We start from the raw sequence: 15,273 nt of genomic DNA, 5'->3' as shown, positions 1-15,273 counted from the left end.
TGTTGACAACATGTTAACTATTTAGTCTCCAATGATTATTGAAAACATAAATACATTTGCACAATGAACACGTCTCTCAAATACATTTTTTTGCCATATTAGCATTGGCATGAAATCAGTCAAAACACCTCAAAGGAAGACATGGTATCAAGAACAAGATTAAATTAGCTGAAGTGAGTCACATACGATTCCCCATATGGCAGTTTCTTGTCATTGTTGGTAGCTATCTGGCCATCCAGAATCACAACTTTTTCGTGACATTGTCATCTAACCCATCTATTGGTGCCCTTCTTTGCGAGGCATTGAAAATCCTCCCTGGTCTTTGTGGTTGAATCTGTGTTTGAAATTCACTGCTCGACTGAGGGATTTTACAGATAATTGTATGTGTGGGGTACAGAGACGGTAGTCATTCAAAAATCATGTTAAACACTATTATTGCACACAGGCTTGCCATAACAAAGGGGTTGAATACTTATTGACTCGAGACATTTCAGCTTTGAATTTTTTATTAATTAGTAAAAATGTCTAAAAACATACTTCCACATGATGTGGTATTTTGTGTAGGCCAGTGACTCAATTTAATCAATTTTAAATTCAGGCTGTAACACAACAAAATGTGGAAAAAGTCAATGGGTGTGAATACTTTCTGAAGGCACTGTAAATCATTTGATGAATGATCTTAATGATATTTTTTTTTTTTTTACAATTTCACAATACTTTTTCATTCAGCTCACCTAGATCACAATGCAAAGGATAGAGTGCAGGGTTTATTGATCATAAACAACATATTTGACTGGACATTGGAAGAAAATGACAGATTAATATGAACTAAAATGTCTGCAAGGGATTATTAATTTCCCAAAGGTATTTCAAAATGTTCTACATGATGAAATACACTTTAATGTGTACCCTAAACAAACTAAGTTGAATGAAATGATTATCGAAGTTACAATATTTCCATATATACAGTATAGCAGATTTTGAAGTTCTGTAACTCCTTCACCTCCCTCCCCATCGTTGCCTATCCACTAGTATCGCATCTCCCGCCCCCTTCGCATTCTGCTTTTCTCATCAATGGGCCCTATTTGAATAAAGTGTAAGCACTTGGAGTGGAGCCAATCAGCTGTCAGAGGACCATGATACATCGCAATGCATTATTGATAATAATAATTCCTTTGACATGCGCATTTCTACTTCAGGGGCTAATTTTACAACCCGAAGAATTTGTAAAGAAGGGACGAAAATTGCGTTACTATTTGCTCCCGATGGTTGCACCATGTCGAGGCGCAAGCAAGCTAAGCCACAGCAAATCAATTCCGATGAGCCCGGTTCGTCAGAAAATGGTGAGTTTTTGGACTGTTAAACTACTTTTGGAAAGAGTCGCGCAGGGTTACAGTTATACAATGTTGCAAGGTAGCATTTGGAAAGTTATACATTGTTTCTCCTCGCACTTTGACCTGGCTGGATCATGACCCTTGGAACTGACCATGCCTTTTTTTTTATTTTTTATAAACCTGCGAGTTAAGTTACCAAAATACAGTTGACTTCTTTAAATTGTGTAAGCGAGTTACTTATTTGAAAGCCTTTTGCGTTTATTCGTGAATATTCGTATGAATAAAATACGGTTTAATCTGTTTGAACATCAATTGATCAATCGATTGCGGTTTGTTTGATAGAGCCAGAAAGCCCAAGTTTTTCGAAAATGTTACAACTGGAATATCTGGGTGACTACTAACGTTATTGATGTAGGCTATTTTAGAATGTTAATGATTGGCTGTGTTTTAGAAGATGATTTGTAATTGTAGACAAATCAGTTGGACGTCTTTTTGATATTTTCACATAGGCCTAATTGAAGAACTATCCATGTTGCGCATCAGAATGATTGCATGTGGTGTTTCTCCTGCTTTGGACTGAGTTTTATGTGCTCAAATACATGGCATAACGTTACATTTTTGTCCGTGTTTGATGTAGTGTATTTTGGGGGCAATTTTTATAAAAATTTTCAAACAGTGTGGTATGAAATGTGACTCAGAAGTAAGCTGATTTAAAGGGGGAAGAGGGGGGGTCGGTAGTTGTAGGCAAGCAAGGATTGGCGGTGCGGCTTGTTGCCATGCCATAGTAATTCACTTTATGAATGATTCTACTTACATGTAGGCTACGCTGCTTGATTGGGAGCGTGTATATGTTCGATAACTTCTTGTCGGTGTTTCTTTGATCTGGGAATAGTTACGTTCCATTTAGCACAGGCTATCAATGTATTCTCATTAAGTGGCATCCTTGTTTAGTTTCACCTCGTGCCATATTGAATTTTAGGTGATCTGATACAATTTATGCGCCACCAAGTGGTCATATGATTTATTTATTTTACTTGACACAAGTGGGAAAGTCAGTCTTGTTATTTAGAAATGATTTATTTTCTACTTGCTTTCCCTTAATTTTGCGGGTTCTTGATTAGTTTCGTCTCTGAAAATCGCCCACTTTTTTTGCATAGTGAGTCATAAGGTAACATTCTCCTCCCTCTGCGTTATGCACTGCAACAGCATTGCCAATTTGTTTGACAATGAACGGATTCGGAATACAATGCCATTTGCCATTTTTCCCCCCCGATTCCAGTTGCCTGGTGAGCGATTAACAAGGGCAGCAACAGTTTCGTTGGAAGAATGCAGACAGGTGGTCTACCCCACAGAGAGAGTACATTAGCTTTTGACAATGCGACTGGTTGTGAAATGGCCTCGGTCGGCAGACAAATAAAAATCATCGCTTATTTATTCCAGTTCCATTTTGCTAGAATTTACTTTTCATGTAAATGAGAAGTTGATATGCGAGACAATTGCCCCTGATCTTTTCTGGGTTTTAAAGGCAAATCGATGGATGTCTTTTATATAAAGCCACTGTTCTGACTGATTATTGTGAGCATAGGCACACAGTCGTTTTGTATTGAAATTGGTGTTATGTTAAATTCAAGTACAGGTCATATAGATCTTTGTTTATAGTTCACACCATAATTCGCAGACTTGAATTATTGTGGCAAATTCAGGCATATTACAGGCCCACGCGATGAATATTGGTTTACATGTGTCCTGATAATAAAGTATGCTTGTTGTCGGGAGTCATTTACGTTTCTAAAATGAAATGAGTGTCAGGAAAGACAGGCAGGTCTTATTTTCTTATCCTACATGAGACAGGAGCGGCAGGTAGCCTAGTGGTTAGAGCGTTGGGCTAGTAACAGAAGTTGCTGTTAATCCCCGAGCTGACAAGGTACAAATGTCGTTCTGCCCCTGAACAAGGCAGTTAACCCACTGTTCCCAGGGCGTCATTGTAAATAAGAATTTGTTCTTAACTGACTTGCCTTTTTAAAGTAAAGGTTAAATGACTAAAATAAATAAATAGTTGCTTGCCCCTGATGTTTTTGTCAGATGTTGCCCTCTGCTGGCAGTTGTCCACTGAGCCCAAATTGCACGAAACCAATGCATTGACTGGAAATGTGATTGAGAAAGGTTTTTCATGAATGTAAATGACTCATTCAAGTTTTGCCCACCAAGCAATATTAATTTATAATATAGATTAACCTCATTATTTATTGAAGTATTTGAATACCACCTTGAGTGTGTGTATATAGTACCAGTCAAAAGTTTGGACACCACCTCAATCCAGGATTTTTGTTTATTTTCACTATTTTCTACATTGTCGAATAATAGTGAAGACATCAAAACTATAAAAGAACACATATGGAATCATGTGGTAACCAAAAGTGTTATTTGAGATTCTTCAAAGAAGCCACACTTTGCCTTGATGACAGCTTGGCATTCTCTCAGCCAGCTTCATGAGGTAGTCACCTGGAATGCATTTCAAAAGGTGTGCCTTGTTAATTTTTAATTTGTGGCATTTCTTTCCTTAATGCATTTGAGCCAATCAGTTGTGTTGTGACAAGGTAGTGGTGGTATACAGAAAATAGCACTATTTGGTAAAAGAACAAGTCCATATTATGGCAAGAACAGCTCAAGTAAGCAAAGAGAAAAGACAGTCCATTATTACTTGAAGACATGAAGGTCAGTCAATCTGAAATATTTCAAGAACTTTGAGAGGTTCTTCAAGTGCAGTTGCAAAAACCATCAAACACTAAGATGAAACTGGCTCTCATGAGGACCGCCGCAGGAAAGGAAGACCCAGAGTTACCGCTGCTGCAGAGGATAAGTTCATTAGTTACCAGACTCTGCAGCCCAAATAATTGCAGCCCAAATAAATGCTTCACAGAATTCAAGTAACAGACACATCTCAACATCAACTGTTCAGAGGAGACTGCGTGAATCAGGCCTTCATGGTCGAATGGCTGTAAATAAACCACTACTAAAGGACACCAATAAGAAGACTTGCTTGGGCCAAGAACCACGAGCAATGGGCATTAGACTGGTGGAAATCTGTCCTTTGATCTGAGTCTAAATTTTAGATTTTTGGTTCTAACTACTGTGTATTTGTGAGACGCAGAGTAGGTGAATGGATGATCTCTGCATGTGTGGTTCCCACCGTGAAGCATGGAGGTATGGGGGTGCTTTGCTGGTGACAATGTCAGGGATTTTATTTAGAATTCAAGGCACACTTAACCAGCATTCTGCAGTGATACGCCATCCCATCTGGTTTGCGCTTAGTCCCAATATCATTTGTTTTTCAACAGGACAATGACCCAACACACATCCAGGCTGTGTAAGGGCTATTTGACCAAGAAGGAGAGTGACGGAGTGCTGCATCAGATGACCTGGCCTTCACAATCACCTGACCGCAACCCAATTTAGATGGTTTGGGATGAGTTGGACCGCAAAGTGAAGGAAAAGCAGCCAACAAGTACTCAGCATATATGGGAACTGCTTCAAGACTGTTGGAGAAGCATTCCAGGTGAAGCTGGTTGAGAGAATGCCAAGTGTGCAAAGCTGTCAAGGCAAAGGGTGGAGAATTTGGAGAATCTCAAATATAAAATATATTAACTTCTACGGGATCAGTATCCCCCACGGGACGTTTAACGTAGGCTAATGTGATTAGCATGAGGTTGTAAGTAACAAGAGAATTTCTCAGGACATAGACATGTTTTATATGGGCAGAAAGCTTAAATTATTGTTAATCTAACTGCACTGTCCAATTTACAGTGAAAGAATACCATGCTATTGTTTGAGTGTGCACAATTGTGAACTTGAAAGTATTAAACCTATTAGGCACATTTGGGCAGTCTTAATACACCATTTTGAACAGATACGCATTGGATCAGTCTAAAACTTTGCACATACACTGCTGCCATTTAGTGGCCAAAATCTAAATTGTGCCTGGGCTGGAATAATACATTATAGCCTTTCTCTTATATTTCAAAGATGATGGTACAAAAAAACACATGTTTTTTTCCCCTTTGTATTATCTTTTACGAGATATATGTTATATTCTCCTACATTCATTTTACATTTCCACAAACTCCAGAGTGTTTCCTTTCAAATGGTATCAAGAATATGCATATCCTTGCTTCAGGTCCTGAGCTACAAGCAGTTAGATTTGGGTATGTCATTTTAGGCGAAAATTGGGGGGGGGTACATGATTCCATATGTGTTATTTCATAGTTTTGATGTCTTCGCTATTTTTCTACAATGTAGAAAATAGTAAAATAAAGAAAAACCCTTGTAGGTGTTTCCAAACTTTTGTGTGTGTGTGTAAAAAAATATATACACACACACTTCCAATATATTGTTTGATTGAAAAAATAACTCTAAATGATAGAATTTAAATTCAACAGAGATGTACTTATACTGGCTATTTTAATTATATCCAGGCTGTAATTAATTTATGCTTGTTGGTTTATTGTTTTTAACCTGAGATTTCCCTATTATCATTACAGGTGTTCTACAAGACGGTCAAACTGAAGAGAATGGGAATGAGGTGAAGAAGTTTAGAATGGACGAGACGAAGGTCTGCAACAAACGCTGTGCTGAATTCATCGATGAGGCTGAGTTTTTCAAACATCAGAATAATTGCACTAAAAGTCATGAGATGGTAATCATGAAAGATGGAGAGGGGAGAGAAGTACCAGATGACTTCTCACAGAGTGACTTCCAGAAAGACCACAGTGACTGCCAGTCCAGCAGTAATACTCTATCAAAGTCCAATGCAGTGTCTATGGAAAGGATGGAGGAAGAACCTAAATCAAACAGTGAGGAACAACCATCCAAACAAGACCAGGTGGAGATGTCTGACAGTCCCAGGCCTGAGGTGAGTTGCCATCAGCACCAAGCCTCATCCAAACCCCAAGATTCAAATGTCACCTTGGAGTCCATGCCTGGCACCAAAGTGGCTGTCACTCAGCACTCATCGAACAGTGGTTTGAACAACTGCAAGTCTCCACAGGCCTCCCAGGAGGCCTTGCAAGCCATCCCTGTGATCCTGGAACAGCTAGTGGCCCTCCAGCAGCAGCAGCTCCAGCAGATTCAACTGACTGAGCAGATCCGTATCCAAGTGTCAATGATGGCTCCACAGAGCCTCCACTCGGCCCTAGGGGCAGCAGTCGACCCCCTCAAAGCCCTAGGAGTTCATCTCTCCCAGCAGCTCTCTGCTGCAGCAGCCCTGATCGGCAAGAGGACTGGCAACCAGAGCCTCTCGCTAGAGTCCCTCAAACAGGGTAAACTACCTCTGTCCAATGGCATTCCCACCTCACTGGCTCGAGGCATGGGGCCGATGCCCTCCAAAGCCGATATGTTGAAGGGGCTCCCAGACATGGCCAAACACCTACCAGCGATACTGCCTCATTCACCAGGCTCCATGGTCTACCAAAGTCCCTTCACTAGCCTCTCATCAGGGATAGATCCCTCTAAGAAAGTAAAGAGCAAGATCCCAAATATGCCTGAGTCTAAAAATGGGTCTGGTGGCGACAGCATGTACAAGCACAAGTGTAAGTACTGTGGGAAAACGTTTGGGAATGACAGCGCACTCCAGATCCATTTGCGCTCGCACACTGGAGAAAGACCATTTAAATGTAACATATGTGGAAACCGTTTCACAACCAAAGGAAACCTCAAAGTGCATTTCCAAAGACACAAGGAGAAGTACCCTTACATCAGGATGAACCCACATCCTGTGCCGGAACACCTTGACAACATTCCCACCAGCAGCGGCATCCCCTACGGCATGTCAATGCCCATTGAAGAATCCAACATGGTGGACATGAAGCCAATGCTCGGCCTCCCATCTCCAGGTTTCCACCCATCAGCACTGCAGGGGTTCAAGCCTTCGTTTGATTGTTTCAGGAGTGACCCGTTCTCCCAAAGAGCATCATCAGGAGGTGACTGCGTGTCAATTTCCTCAAACATGTTCAATCACGAAATGGGCTCTGATCAGGACCACCAGGTATCTAAAGAGCTAATGGGAGCACTGCATCACATGAATGGCAAAGGCCTTCCTGGTGACCACAACAGCTCTGAAACTGCCAAACTACAGCAGATGGTGGATGGACTGGAAAAGAGGACCAATGACCCAAACGAGTGCTACATCTGCCACCGGGTGCTCAGCTGCCAGAGCTCCTTGAAGATGCATTACCGTACGCATACGGGCGAGCGGCCCTACAAGTGTAAGATCTGCGGCCGTGCCTTCTCCACCAATGGCAACCTCAAAGCTCATTACGGTGTTCATCGGGCCAACACGCCCCTCAAGATGCAGCACTCTTGCCCCATCTGCCAGAAGAAGTTCACCAATGCGGTGGTTCTTCAGCAGCACATCCGCATGCACATGGGAGGCCAGATCCCTAACACCCCCATGCCAGAGACCCAGCTCGAGGCCTTGGAAGAAATTGACTCCTCTCTGCCTGACGAGAAGTCCATGGACACCAATGGCTTTGAGTGCATGGTAGACCAAGACGCAGAGCTTGACTCTCAAGAAAAGCCAAGCAACACCTCAGATTCTCTTGCACCATCTTCCTCTGAGGAACCGCACCAACCTAATCAGGCCCCTCCATCCTCTATGTTCTCCAGCATAGCTGCTCAGGAGAACCACATGAAGAACCTCACCTTGGCTCTCAACCTGCAACGCCAAAGCGGCACTGCCTCGGAGTGTGATGGAGTGCCCCCCAAAGAGTCCCCATCAGCCGCCGAGTGCATCCGGGAGCATGAGTACCGGAACGGCCGCAGCCCTGACATCTCAGACTCTGTCTCCTTCCACTCCTCATCACCAGTCAACAGACTGGCTGCTGCCTACTTGGCTAAGTCCCCCGAGTCAGCCATCCCTGAGGATTACACCCGGAATGGGCTTAGAACAGACTCTGACAGCAGCTCTCAGGATGCCGATGGAGCTCTGGACCTAACGGCACCCAGCTTTACCCAAAAAAACATGAAAGAAGAGCCTGGCCTACCCTTCACTAATAGAGAGTATGGTAAGTGTATAAGCCCCTTTGATTAGAATGTGCTTTATTGTAAATCAATCACATTCCCTGTAGGGTTTTAAAAATAGGTTGACTAGGAGTAATCTTGATTATTGTTTATTAACTGGATTTATTTTTCTTCTCTCAACAGCTCCCAGCCATTTGCCTCCTTTTATGAGGGTGCCTCCCAGTCTGGTCAAACTGGAGAGGCAGATTCCCCCAGAGAGCTCCATGGGCATGGGCTCTCTATTTGTCTCCCAGATGCCTCAGGGAGTGGGAGGGCAGCCACGGGATGGCTCCAGTGCTCACCGTAGATCCAGCAAGCAGCATCTGTGTAACTCCTGTGGCAAAAACTTCTCCTCTGCCAGCGCCCTGCAGATCCATGAGAGGACCCACACTGGCGAGAAGCCCTTTGGCTGCACCATCTGTGGCAGGGCCTTCACCACTAAAGGCAACCTCAAGGTAAGGCTTTTTTATAGAAATGAAATGTTATTAAAGCCTTTGTCTTTCATGGACTTTGGCCTGGTATGAAACAGCTAACGTTCTGCAATTCTAAACATTTTGCCATGGGGCAAAGAGTAAAATGTGCAGTTTTATAGCTAATCTCATGCTATTTTGCCATGAGGCTGAGATTTTGTTGCTGTGTTGACTGTAACAATTGCACTGGATTATGAGCTGGAGGCCTGATGAGCTGTCTTTGCTAAATAAACAAATTAAGTAGGTGTTGGCATGGTGCATATAGCCGTAGAAGCACAGTGACATATGCCTCAATGCAGTCATATTCATGGATTATTGGGGGTGTGGCTTTCAGTTATTTTTGTCCACCATCCCATCAGAGTGAATGTCATTCCAGTGCACTGCTTGGTATGAATTCTATCTGATGTTGTTTGCATTTTTAGGTAAAAAGACAAATGTCCGGTTTGGAACATGAGTGGAAAGCATCATTTTTGTTGTTGCTTTATCTGATTTGGTTGGCCTGGCTCGCCAGTGGCTGGGTCTTGGCCCACACGTGCCTACGTGGCTGGATTGTCCCAAGTAGATGTTAAGTAATTGTCAACATTTTGATTAACTAGCCCTAACCCTAAACTTAACCCTTACCTCAATCCTGGCCCTAACCTAAAACATTACCCTAACCTTAGCAAGTATTTGTTTATCAACAGATAGTCTAATAGTATGATATAATATATGGGACTATCCAAATAAGTGTGACCTCATTTTCTGTAGTAATATCTATTCCATGCTTGTTTTAGGTGCACGTTGGAACTCACATGTGGAACAGCTCTGCGAGGCGCGGCCAGCGCCTCTCTCTGGACAACCCCATGGCCCTGATGGCGATGAGCTCAGAGTCTGGCAACATGATGCCAGAGATGATGCCACCTCCCAAGGAACTAGGTCCTCCTCCGCCGATGAACTTCGACCAGTCTCTGTGGAACCAGTACACTGCTGCTTTCACCAATGGCTTGTCCATGAAGACTAACGAGATCTCTGTGATCCAAAATGGTGGAATGCCTGGTAGCCTAGCCGGTAGTCCTATGGTCTGCTCTACTGGAGGCCTGATGGAAATGGATGGGTCCCACTCTGGCCTGCCTGCCACCATGGCAGAGATGGAAAGGAATGGCTCAGAGTGTGTGGCTAGATCTCAGTTCCAACATTTCATGGAGGAAGGGAAAATTGCAGTGAACTAGTTGTAAAATGGAAGAACAAGGCAGTTTTATCTGTTTCTGTTTTGCTTATAGTTTTTGTCGATTGTGTACGGATTTTGAATGTTCATAGTAGCAATGTTAGCTAACATTGCCACTTGACTGGTACAATCAACACGTGCTATTCCAACACTTTCGAGAGATAGTCCATAACCCTTGCTGAACATATTGCTGGTTGGAACTCTCAGTGACTTAAATGATGCAGCTCTTCCCTTTTCATTTGAACAATTCACCCCTTAAGTGTTATTTTTAGTTGAAGTTGCTAAAACTACTGTAGGTGTATTTACGGTTATATTTTTCTCCATAATATATGCGGGTATTTCTGTGACACTTTTTAGTCTTGTATCCTGAAGTTGAATGTATGGCTTACTTGAAACCGCTTTGATTCAGAATGTCTCTCTCTTTGACGGAAGAACCTGTAGGATTTTGTCTAGCATTATGAAAGCTTCAGTGTATGACTGATTGTGGACACCCATTGTTTTAGTGCTGATAAACAAGTGGCTGTCCTGATTCCTCTACAGTACATAACTACTTGGCTCTCGACCTATTGTGTGCCATACATTTTATGAAATTTGTCTAGTTTCAAAATGGCCAACCGTCTTGCAACGATATTTCATAGGAAAGTGTTTGATATTTCAAGTTGTCTGGAGATGCTCTGAGGTGGTCTGCTGAGAGTTATCCGTCAGGTGTCATACTTTTGTTTGATCCAGGCAGGCCTACTGATTTGCTCAGTCGTCTGTTTTGGATGTAATTATGTTTCCAGGTAGTTTACACATGCTGAGACAATAGTTTCTTTGCCTTTCTCTCTAAAACTGAAAAACCTCATGCCAAGTGCCTAGCTTGAATTTGAATTGTTGCTATATTGTCTTTTTTTTTTTTAAGCACCACAAGATTGTAATGACAGTTATATTTGTCTGTGTGTTTTGACTGGTACTATATTTTTCCATATTGCATTGTTTCCGGAAATGTTTTCTTTTCACTAATTTACAAAGATGACTGTTTCCATATTTTTGCTCTCAATATTCCTTTTTGTTGAGCTTCTGGGTCTTTTGGTGGGTTGTGTTCTGAAGGCTATGGTTTGCGTCCCAAATGGTACCATATTCTCTACATACACGGGCCTTGGTCAAAAGTAGTGCACCGTACAGGGAAAATGATACCATTTGGGACACAACCCATAAAATGCTGAATGCTCTCAATCATGCCTGCACTTTATATTTCTTCAAACTTTTTTGTTAAGCTTGTCATTTTAATGGTTACGTGTCAAAACCCTCATTTACATTTACCTTGATCTTCATATAAGAGTGCACATCAGCGATTGTCATCTTTTCTTAGTTTGTTTGAGGACTTGGAAACATTGACTTCAGAATTTTACTCTATTTAACTCAATTTCCAGCCCTATTAAGTTTGATATACTTCAATAATTCTCTCCATTGACTGGGACTCTACATTATTTTATCAATTATGGAATCTTAAACTTTTTTGTTATTTATATTGTGTACGATTCCAGAGCTTTGGGGGCTACACTCTACCTCATTTAGATATTAGTTTATCCTCCACCTACCCTCAAAGTTAACGCAATGGGTACATTCACTCTCTGATACATTCTGAGTAAGCAATGATATGCAAGAATGAAAGCACAACCTACTGAGTTGTGTAAGTAATGAATGTATCACTGGACTCTTTGCTCAACTCAGAATGCACAGATTAACTCTATAATCCTGCTGTACATCCCCCCCCATTGAAATGCATTTACCAAATTGTGCCTTGTTTTAAAAGTAAAACCATGCATCAGAACTGCTTTGAGGTTGTCTATACAATTTAAAGAAATTGAGCCTGTGTAGGCTTGTTTACAATGTAAATGTCCTTTTCCTTATCCTTTTCCTTATCACCTAAATGTAACTTTCTGGTCTTTCTGAAAATAGAAATCAGGGTGACCTTTCCTACTTTGGTTTGCATTCCTTTGTCAGTTCCCAGCATGTCATGAATTACTCTAAAAATCGTGTTTTATTTAATTGTTTGTATGAATTTGATTTATTTAGTTCAGTCTATGGAAGAGTTAGCATTTCAGTTACAGGATTAACTCTGCTCTGTCTCCTCAGAGCATGGACTTTGGATGAATTACCTCATGGGTTTCTTCTTGCTACTTTTCTTTAATTTGCATTGTGCACATCCCTGATTTCCATCTTGTCTCCTTCAGATGACTTTCTTGGAGTTGTTGGTTTGGTTGTTGATCTCACATGTGTCCCAGAAATAAATGTTTCGTCCCAGATTTTGCATCAACTAAATTAATTTGCATCTCCAACTAGCCGTATGTTGTCTGTTCTCATTTTCTTCCCACAATCAAAGCTAACTATCTGTTTTGTAACCTCTGATCAAGGCCGAGAGCAGTCTTCAAATGGATAAGTAGCCTAATTAGTTTATCCAACCATAAAAATAAATCCCCATGGCCATCTGTTGTAGGTGTAGACCTATTCCAATTTGGGTCTCTTGACATGTGCAGGGTCAACTCAAGCATTGGCTATTGGGTTCAAGTTATCTGATTCAGTGCAGTCTCTCGACAAGCCTAGGACAATATTTGTGGACCTTGGAATGACAGTCACTTCCGTCCATAGCTGTACTCCATCTAGTCACAACCCGCAGAGACTGCTAGGTGGAGTTTGCCTGGCGTCACCGTCAACTGGGGCTGCAGGAATGACGGACAATATTCCTTTACAACCAGTAAGACACAAAAAAAGACACGACAATAAAAACAGGAATGGGTAAGAACAAAAAAAGACATTTACACTGTAAGTAGAAATGAGAACAACGATATTAGGAGGATGTTAGGCTGTTATTTAGCTCGTTGGCTAATAACAATGAATTGTTTACAAAACCGCGGACGAATATATTCGCTACATTGTAACCGTTCTAAACGTTCAAGATAAATGTCCTTTTTCATAAAAAAAATAACACAATGACGGGATTTGCCTTGGTTGGGGAAATGTGTAATCGAAATGAGTCTTTCATTGTAGCGAAAGGGATGACACAACCTTGTTCCGGTTGCTGTATGTTCTGTCGGTGCTAGTAGGCCTACACTATTAATCGTCTATTGTTTGTTTATCTTGACTAGATAGGCCTATAGGACGGCAAAACAACACCCTTGTCATTATGCCTAAAACACAAGTTGGGGTAAGGTAGCGTGGCTGACTGGCATTCTTTGTGTCATTGCGTTGAACCAGCCCCAGACAGGGCAGGCCTTATGAGAATTGGGAGACAGCCAGTGATTGACTTGGGCAGGAGCTCACCGGAGTGGATTACCGGAACCTAAGAATATTAGTTAAGTATTGTGGAGCTCCACCTAAATATAAACAGTGTACCTGCACATATTTCAGTCCAAGTAAAGCACCGGGCACAGCAAACCACCATGATTGACTATGGACACAATACGGATGATGATGCGACTTCTATGAAGTTTATGATATTTCCTGATATATGCAATGATAATATTGCGTCATAGAGTTGCACCAATTGTAAAGTAAAGCCTAACGTCTCATGTCCACCAGTTGCATCAAACTCTTTGTGTTCCGGCATAAGTTATTCATTGTCAATGGAGCATTCTGCAATGCTACGTTGGGGGTGCCGCACTAGGCTGTGGTGCGTTCTCTATTTTTGTGATGCGGTTCAAAATTTTCAACTCGTGCGTTGCTTTACCGTGCGATGGTACAAACGGAAGTACACACAGAATCCAACTAGGTTGCTTTTAGCTACTTGAAAAGCGAAGCACATGTGCTGCAAGTACTGAAAATGCGGGGTAGACACCCGGCAAAACAAAACGCGTATGCATCTGGTGGACATCTGGCAAAATACAGGCCACACAAGACTAGCCTGCACACCTGTCCGTGCATCCCCTTTGCACCTCATGTCCCCATCATCCGATCAGACAGGAAATAAATTGCAAACGAGTAGGTTTAAGATGTTCAACAAAATATATACAGCCAGGTCCCAAATTATTGGCACCCTTAAAAATGAGCAAAAAACACTGTATAAAATAATAAAAATACTGAGCTGTATATTGTATGTTCCAAAAAATGGGAAAATTCTATTTTATACTAATATAATTGCTCAGAGAAAGAGAATTTGTTAAACAATTTTTTTTTCTCAAGATAGGGGTCAAAATGATTGGCACCCCTGTTTTCAATACCTAACCTTGCGAGGATAACGGCACTGAGCCTTTGTCTGAAATGTTTTATGAGATTGGAGAACACATTGGGAGCGATCTTAGACCGTTCCTCCATACAAATGCTTGATATCCTTCGTCTGCACTTATAGACTGGCCTCTTCAATTCAAACCACCGGTTTTCAACGGGGTTCAAGTCCGGAGATTGAGATGGCCATTGCAAAATGTTGATTTTGTGGTCAATTAACCATTTTGATGTGTGCATGGGGTTATTGTCTCGCTGGAAGAAGTTTCAGCATCCTAGCAGAGGCATCCAGGTTTTTGGCTAAAATGTCCTTATACTGGTAAAGTTCCTTGTGACGTTGACTTTAACAACCACCCCAGGACCTGTGGAAGCAAAATAGCCCCATATCTTCAAAGATCCACCACCATATTTTACAGTAGGTATGGGGTTATTTTCTGCTCATGCATCCTTATACCGAAAAACCGGAATAAAATAAATATATTAATATTTTATTTTTTTGCAAAATATTTGTTGTGCACTGGGCCTTTACTAGTCCTCTATTAGTGGACCAATATAGCCATCTGTAGCGCGGGCCAAAAAAAATCATCATTACTCAAACTACTTCCCGCAGCTATGTCCACAGTCAAGGATTCATTATCCAGGTATTCAGTCTCTATGATATGTGTAGAATATGTGATCTGTAAAAATCATAGAACATTATGACACATGGCAGCCATAAGATTAGGTCACGTGCTGACTGCTTGCCTAGATGAAGTGGAATGCTTTGTTTGAGAAAGGTGTATGAAACTAAGACCTTGCTGCCTAACACATGAAGCCAATATTTACTGAGTCGGGGCCCACCTCTGTGGTCCTATTGACTGACTGAAGCCTTGCTCACCACCATAGAAAATAAAGATATTATTTGCATGTTTTTGTAGTGGCCTTTCAGTGAGAGGGAAACTCTAAAAGGGCCAGTTTCCCAGACACAGATTAGGCCTAGTTCTGGACTAAAAAAATACTGTTATGGCATTTC

At 41.6% G+C, this 15,273-nt stretch overlaps 2 protein-coding genes across 4 annotated transcripts in view; both read left to right on the top strand.

Annotated features, from left to right (window-relative positions):
- The first annotated feature begins 1,091 nt into the window (after positions 1-1,091).
- LOC139542322 (sal-like protein 4) lies at positions 1,092-12,349 on the top strand. Of its 2 annotated transcripts, XM_071347599.1 has the most exons (5): positions 1,210-1,343; positions 4,673-4,890; positions 5,873-8,392; positions 8,532-8,842; positions 9,631-12,349. In XM_071347599.1, exons 2-5 carry the CDS (start codon positions 4,791-4,793, stop codon positions 10,063-10,065), a joined length of 3,366 nt encoding a protein of 1,121 aa, XP_071203700.1. In that variant the 5' UTR covers positions 1,210-1,343; positions 4,673-4,790; the 3' UTR covers positions 10,066-12,349. The 2 variants fall into 2 exon arrangements, with proteins under 2 accessions (XP_071203699.1, XP_071203700.1); XM_071347598.1 differs by lacking the exon at positions 4,673-4,890 and having other exon boundaries at positions 1,092-1,343.
- A 333-nt stretch (positions 12,350-12,682) lies between these two features.
- Positions 12,683-15,273, top strand: part of LOC139542323 (probable phospholipid-transporting ATPase IIA) — a 40,932-nt gene continuing 38,341 nt past the window's right edge. The window contains exon 1 of one of the 2 annotated variants that reach the window (XM_071347601.1): positions 12,683-12,839. In XM_071347601.1, the coding sequence (XP_071203702.1) occupies positions 12,772-12,839 (68 nt within the window). In that variant the 5' untranslated portion in view covers positions 12,683-12,771. Of the gene's footprint in view, positions 12,867-15,273 lie in introns of both variants that reach the window. The other variant, XM_071347600.1, reaches the window with a different exon arrangement.

The sequence above is a fragment of the Salvelinus alpinus genome, chromosome 17 (assembly GCF_045679555.1).
Source record: "Salvelinus alpinus chromosome 17, SLU_Salpinus.1, whole genome shotgun sequence".
Classification (NCBI taxonomy): Eukaryota; Metazoa; Chordata; class Actinopteri; order Salmoniformes; family Salmonidae; genus Salvelinus; species Salvelinus alpinus.
The sequence above is the reverse complement of the archived record's forward strand: the minus strand, read 5'-3'. Positions and strand labels throughout refer to the sequence as shown.

What these genes read in the sequence shown, in the direction of transcription:
- LOC139542322 (XM_071347598.1), top strand. Translation starts at nt 1,181, where the DNA reads ATGCGCATTTCTACTTCAGGGGCTAATTTTACAACCCGAAGAATTTGT. An exon ending in GCCCGGTTCGTCAGAAAATG is followed by an intron (nt 1,344 to 5,872) that starts GTGAGTTTTTGG and finishes TTATCATTACAG; the next exon opens with GTGTTCTACAAGACGGTCAA. An exon ending in CCACTAAAGGCAACCTCAAG is followed by an intron (nt 8,843 to 9,630) that starts GTAAGGCTTTTT and finishes TGCTTGTTTTAG; the next exon opens with GTGCACGTTGGAACTCACAT.